We start from the raw sequence: 6,271 nt of genomic DNA, 5'->3' as shown, positions 1-6,271 counted from the left end.
AGGGTCTCAAGGCGCTGAGGGGAGGGGGTGCTGCTACTGCTCGAAGAGCCAGGTCTTGAGTAACTTCCTGAAGGTGAGCAGGTCCTGGGTCCGCCACAGATGGGTGGGGAGGGTGTTCCAGGTCTTGGCGGCGAGGAAGGAGAAGGATCTGCCGCCGGAGGTTGTTCTTTGTGTATTCACTGTTTGCGTCTATCTGATCAAATACTAACTTTATGCGCAATGTATTTATTAAAGGTTTGTCTTCTTTTTCTATAGCTGATTTGAAAGTGGAGTCCTTGAAAATGGAAAATGGAAGCTTGATTACGGAGTTCCAACTCATTGGCCTGTCTAAGGATCCGACTGTGAAGATTTTTCTCTTTGTGTTATTCTTGATTGTATACATGTTGACTCTAATTGGAAATATGTTCCTTATCAAAGCTTGCATCAGTGACATTCGACTTCATACTCCTATGTACTTCTTCCTAGGACAACTTTCCTTCGTGGACGTTTGCTTTGCAACTGTGATTGTTCCAAACATGTTGGCTCAGCTTCTTGGTAGGACTAGAATCAGCTTCACTGGCTGTGCAGCTCAGATGTACACTGCAGGGTTCTTCGGGATTACAGAATGTGTGCTCCTTGCAATCATGGCATATGATCGTTATGTAGCCATCACATTTCCACTGTACTATACAGTCATCATGCGCGTATCTATTTGTTTGACATTAGTATCCTGCTGTTGGTTATTTGGCAGTGTGATGTCATTCTCAATCACATTTGTTACACTACGGTTGCCACTATGTGGGTCTAAAATAAATCACTTTATGTGTGAGTCCCCTGCTCTTCTGAAGATGGCATGCGTGGACACCTACAACACAGAGATGATAATCTTCAGTTTAGGAATCTTTATACTTTTGATACCAAGCCTCTTCACTGCAATCTCCTACATCCGAATCATTTTCACAGTTGTGAGAATCCGCTCCTCTCAAGCCAGATTAAAAACGTTCTCCACATGCTCCTCTCATCTGATCGTTGTCACCATATTCTACAGCACCACCATCTACATGTACATGAGACCAATGTCTAAAAACTCTGGAAATTGGGATAAATTGATCTCGGTATTTTATACTGTGACCCCACCAATGCTCAACCCCATTATCTACAGTCTACGAAATAAGGATGTGAAAATGGCTCTGAAGAATGTTGTCTTGAGGCCACATTTGGAATTCACATCATACTTTTGTTCAGCAGCCATTCAAAAGATGAGTACTTGAAAATAAGTAGTAGGAATGTGAAATAAAAGAAACCCTTGAGCCAAATCACTTAGGCTACATTACAAGTTGGCCGGAAATAAATCACTCATGACCGCAGATTTTACATGGTCAAAGAAAAAAAGGTGGAACATAAATGCAAATTACATTTCACTTGCATCATCACTGAGTATACATCATGGATTACTGTAGAATGTAATTGAAACTTAATATCAGGTCAGGAGACCCTAGCTACACATTGATGTTAAGTATTGTAAAGGTAGTATTATTACTGTTAGGTCAGTGTTGGAAGGAGACCAGCATCCGTACACTGTTATTAGGGCAGCAGGGATGCCTAAGGGGTGCACCGGTGTTCTGCTGTGGCATTGGCACTTCTCTGAGGGTCACAACGTGTGGCACCACTAATGCTGGGTGTGGTTCAGTTGTGTTGCGCCACGTCATAAAGATGCTTCTCTGCTTGCGTACTGGGACAGCTGACAGGGCAGCTTGTGGGCATCTCAGCAGGCAGGAATCTGGGCATGCCCTGGACCCTCCACATGTTAAGGGGGCCAGGCCACCTTCTCTTGTCTACCATGTCCCTACCATGTTTCACTGCCCTGTTCTCGCCTTAGGAACAGCTGCGGTTGCTGTAACTTTTTCCCACCGGTGTATTCTTACCCAGTGGTACTGACGTGCTTCAAAGTATCCCAGAGGAGCTGATTTTTTATCCATTCATAGGGAGATACAAGGCGCCTTGTCATGTTGTCTTCACATGCCTTCTGCCAACTTCCTCACCACTGCAGGCACCCTTCTCATGGGCAGGGTTGGTCTTCTCCTCACTGTCTTTCAGCGGCCTACAAGCTGGCAGCAGGCGCAGGAAGTGTGCCTTGTACTCCAGCCACACTTCCACCATGACACACCACTGCTGCTATCAGTTTCCCGCTTGTCGCTAATGTTGTACTGTGGGCCCTAGGGCCACATACTGATAAATGATTGATACAGACACCATCAAGTGGGTACAAAAATTTGCCCCGAGCACGGACATTTGGGCTCTTTTATTGGCAAGATCCCCGGAGTGGTGATGCCTGTGTTGGATGGGAAGGGGTGGGTCTATAGGTGAGCCCTCGGGGAGAGGCTGGCATAAACACTAGACTGTGTCCAGCAGGACATAACACCTACACCGAGAGGCTTAAGCCAGGCCTGTGACATCAAACTGGGGAGCGTGGTGGGTTTTCATTTTCACATACGAGTTTCAAGTGTTTTTTTTCTACACGGCCCAGTGAGGGAATAAAACACTGCCATTGAACTAATAACGAAGGAGATAATAATGATGCTCTTTATCTGGTCTGATACAGCTTCCATATGTTTCAAATGTTTTTTTCACAGCCTGACCTTAAAATGACAGCGATAAGAAGACATTGCAATCGTCTTTCATTGCCTGTCTTTAAAATGGAGGCATTACAAAGTCTTTGATGTCACTGTGCCTTGTCTGTTTATTTAGTGAACATTATTATAGCCATGAAGCTAAGTTTGTAGGCCATGAGGAGCACTCCTCCATGCTACTGATCTCATTAATCTGGCGCTCCTATGGTCAAAGTCACAACAATTGCAGAAGCCTGTGGTCCATACAGCCTGGCATTTAATCAGTGTCTGCCAAGTACCTTTCAGATGAAGTTTTCGCAATTGTGTGCTCCTGGTTACAGAGCATACATCTTTCTGCTCTTCGCCTATATTATCCTAGGCAAGCTCAAAATTGACCTTTGTGTCAGCCAGTGCCAGTCTACAGAGCTAAGAACATTTAGGGGATGACACAAATGCAGTAAAATAAGGGGCCCCAATCATTGGCACTGCTCTGTACCTCCAAATATGATACCATCACGCACCCTCACCCTTTCACTGAGAGACCCAGGAGTAAGGTTGTGCTCCCTCACCTCCTTAGTCTCCCCTCTGGACTCTCATCCCCACTAGGATCCCTTGTTACAATGGAGATAAGTCCCGACCCAAATGGTCTCAAGCCTTCATCATCAAATACCAAACCGACTTCTCTACAAATGTGGCAAAAACATACAAACAATGCATACTCAAAGCTAGACCAGAAACCCTATTTCAGAGCCCTACTTCTGCACCAACAAAGAAACTCTGGTTAATGACTTCATCTTCTATACCAGAAAACGGGCCTGCTGGCAAACTGTGCTACGAATAACAGATACTAAGAAAACTTCACATGGCCTTAAACTTACAACGTCTCCCTTGTCCACCGTCAAAGTCACCACCACTATCACCCTCTATAATAATGTTATCATATTAGTGCAAGCCTCTAATATCAACCTAGTTAAGATGTCCAATTTTTACCCTACTCTCAGAAAATCGGTTTAAGACAATTCCACTGACCCTTAACCTAACACAACGTCTTAGTTGGACCTAACCAATACTCCCCTTCATCAGGTGTGAAAATCCACTCTCCCCTAACCACTCACCTCCTTTTGCAGATTCCAGAGCTGTCTTGTCTCTTAGAATGTTTTCTTTACTCCACTAGATCACCCTTTCAGCTGGTGGGCGTCTTTATGGGCTCAATCTCCTCATCGACGGCAGGCCGATACAGGATGTTTCTAGAGCTGAGAGGATCCCGGAAATCCCCTCAGTCTTCTCGATTAACAGACAATGTCCCTTTCCCCATACCTATAAATTTTCCACAGGCTAGAAGAGAGTCTGAGCAATGTTTCTCCCCACAGGCATCAGTAGACATATTCAGAGGCCCCCTGTCGCCCTCACTTCTCCCTCTCACCCTCCACCCCTCGCCCAACACTCAGATTTTGCTGCGCGCCTAGATGACATATCTCTACAGTTGCACCTTCTCACTTCTGAGCTACATGACCTAAAGCCCTTTCAAATGATCTTTTTTCCATGATCAGCTCTATCATCACCTCTGCAAATATGCCCAAAGCATCCACTAGGGATAGTGATCACATGGTTCAGTCTTTTACCCGCTCGATCACGAAATCCATTCCCCTACCAAATGCCTCTGCGAGCCACAGAGGATGTGAGTCCCACCCGATCCTCTGATCTCCATGACCAACACAAGACTTACCCTACATGGTTCAAATCTAACATGAGCCCACTGAGACAAATACACTTAATCCTTTCCTACCCGAACAGAGTACCTCCTCTCAATCTTAGAAGCAGCAATACTGACAACCTAACCGGCATGAACGTCACCCAGACTCCTCACCCCCCAATCCACTACAACTTAAATGTTTATTACTTAACTGCAGATCAGCCAGTAAACACGCCTCCGATATCTTCGACCTAATACAACGATCTATAAATTATCTTTCTCACTGAAACTTGGCTAAATCCTGCCTCTACTCCTTTCCTAGACCTCCTAGTACCTCCCACTCATGACATAATTAGGCTAGACAGAACTCTGAAGTTGGGTGGAGGCCGAGCCTGTTTTCACAGGAACACACTCATGATTTTTCACTTACAGTCCTCTACACATTCCTCCTGTGAATACCTCTGTCTCAACTTCTCAAGTAAGAACCTACCTGTCTGCAGAATTCACACCTTTTACCACCCCCTGGGAGATATTTTATTTATTCATTTATAAAGTTTTATATAGCATGAACAAGATCCCGAAGGATATCGAAACGCTTTACAGTACATTGGTGGAGAGAACAGAAAGAAATATACACAGCAATTGTGGAAAAAAAACAAAAAAACAATGATAAACAGTAAGCAATGGTACACATAAAAGGTACAATATTGAGCAGACGATAATTTCTCCTTCATTGAGCAACTAATGGTAATCATCACTAGCAACATTGACTCAGCGGTGCCCCAAATCTACCATGGGGATTTCAACCTTCACTGGTATAACCCCAATAACCCAGCTGTATCTTGCCTTAAATCATTCTTATATGATCAGGATCTGACTCTGTGAACAACCAACTCACATTAAAGGGGAAACTCTAGATCACATCATCGCTAAAGGACAAATTATCACACTTGAATCCATCACCTTGTGTGACTGGTCTGACCACCACAGCATCCTCTTTTACATTAACAGGGAACTGTTGTTAAAGAAGGCTCAGGCAATGAAATCAAAGATATGGGAAAGAGACCTCATGATGAGTACAGGCCTCAGCAAAGCCTGCGAGTGCAAAGGGTTCGCCCTTCTGTTCACGAAGTCCTCAGACTACACAAGAAATTGGCACGGACACTGGAAATACAAATACATAGTTTAATAAACCTTTAAAGGTGGTACTACAGCCCACACAACACTCTACAGTATTGTACAAGGTAGCACAAAGAACTCAGACATGCGGTCCCCTTTTACAGACAAGAAGGGGCTCATAAGTAGGCGGTTACAGCTCAAAACATGATTTACAACCATATATGGACATTTCTTGAACATGATCGATACATGGGTGGAGTTAACGGCTCTTGAAACCCGCCAAAATCACATTCCAATCTACGCTAATCAGTTCAGTTCAGTTCAGTTAATTTTTATTTTGATAATTAAAAATCATCATAAAAATACATAGTAACAATACATTTACCCATAAAATATCATTAAATTACATTTCTGAACTTTACAGCAAATTAAAGAGATTAAAAACGAAACACCAAGAGCAGGGCATATAAGTCAAGAGTAGAGGTAGAAATAGGTTCCAGTTCACAGTTCAATTAGTTTCCTGTATTTCTCAATCTAACTGCTACTTTCAAAAAATTTGAGATGGCGCACAAAGTATACATGTCATTTGCTTTCTGTAAAAATAACAGGGCTGCTTTCGCGTGACGTAGTTTCTGGTTTCTAAGAATGTGAACCAGGAATCGATGCCTAGGCAGTTGATAAAATGAACATAAAAGTACAAAATGAAGGGTGTCCTGCGGAGACCTATTGTCGCAGCCGCAGGCACCCTTCTGCTCAATCGTTGCAGTAAAACCCGAAGGATACGCTAAAATATTAGGTAGAAGATTGAGCCTAAAACGGCACATTAAAAATCTGGCCTGTTGATTATACATCAGGAACAAGTAAGGTTCCA

General features: G+C 43.6%; 1 protein-coding gene across 1 annotated transcript; it reads left to right on the top strand.

The window, feature by feature from the left end:
• The first annotated feature begins 261 nt into the window (after positions 1 to 261).
• Positions 262 to 1,279, top strand: LOC147709725 (olfactory receptor 2D3-like). Its single transcript, XM_086925543.1, has one exon. The coding sequence runs from the start codon at positions 282 to 284 to the stop codon at positions 1,248 to 1,250; it is 969 nt and encodes a 322-aa protein (XP_086781669.1). The 5' UTR covers positions 262 to 281; the 3' UTR covers positions 1,251 to 1,279.
• The last annotated feature ends 4,992 nt before the right edge of the window (positions 1,280 to 6,271 follow it).

The sequence above is a fragment of the Lissotriton vulgaris genome, chromosome 6, assembly GCF_964263255.1.
Source record: "Lissotriton vulgaris chromosome 6, aLisVul1.2, whole genome shotgun sequence".
In the NCBI taxonomy this organism is placed as follows: domain Eukaryota; kingdom Metazoa; phylum Chordata; class Amphibia; order Caudata; family Salamandridae; genus Lissotriton; species Lissotriton vulgaris.
Note: the sequence above shows the minus strand (reverse complement) of the source record. Positions and strands in the feature narration are given on the sequence as shown.

Coding starts and splice junctions, on each gene's coding strand:
- LOC147709725 (XM_086925543.1), top strand. CDS start 282: ATGGAAAATGGAAGCTTGATTACGGAGTTCCAACTCATTGGCCTGTCT.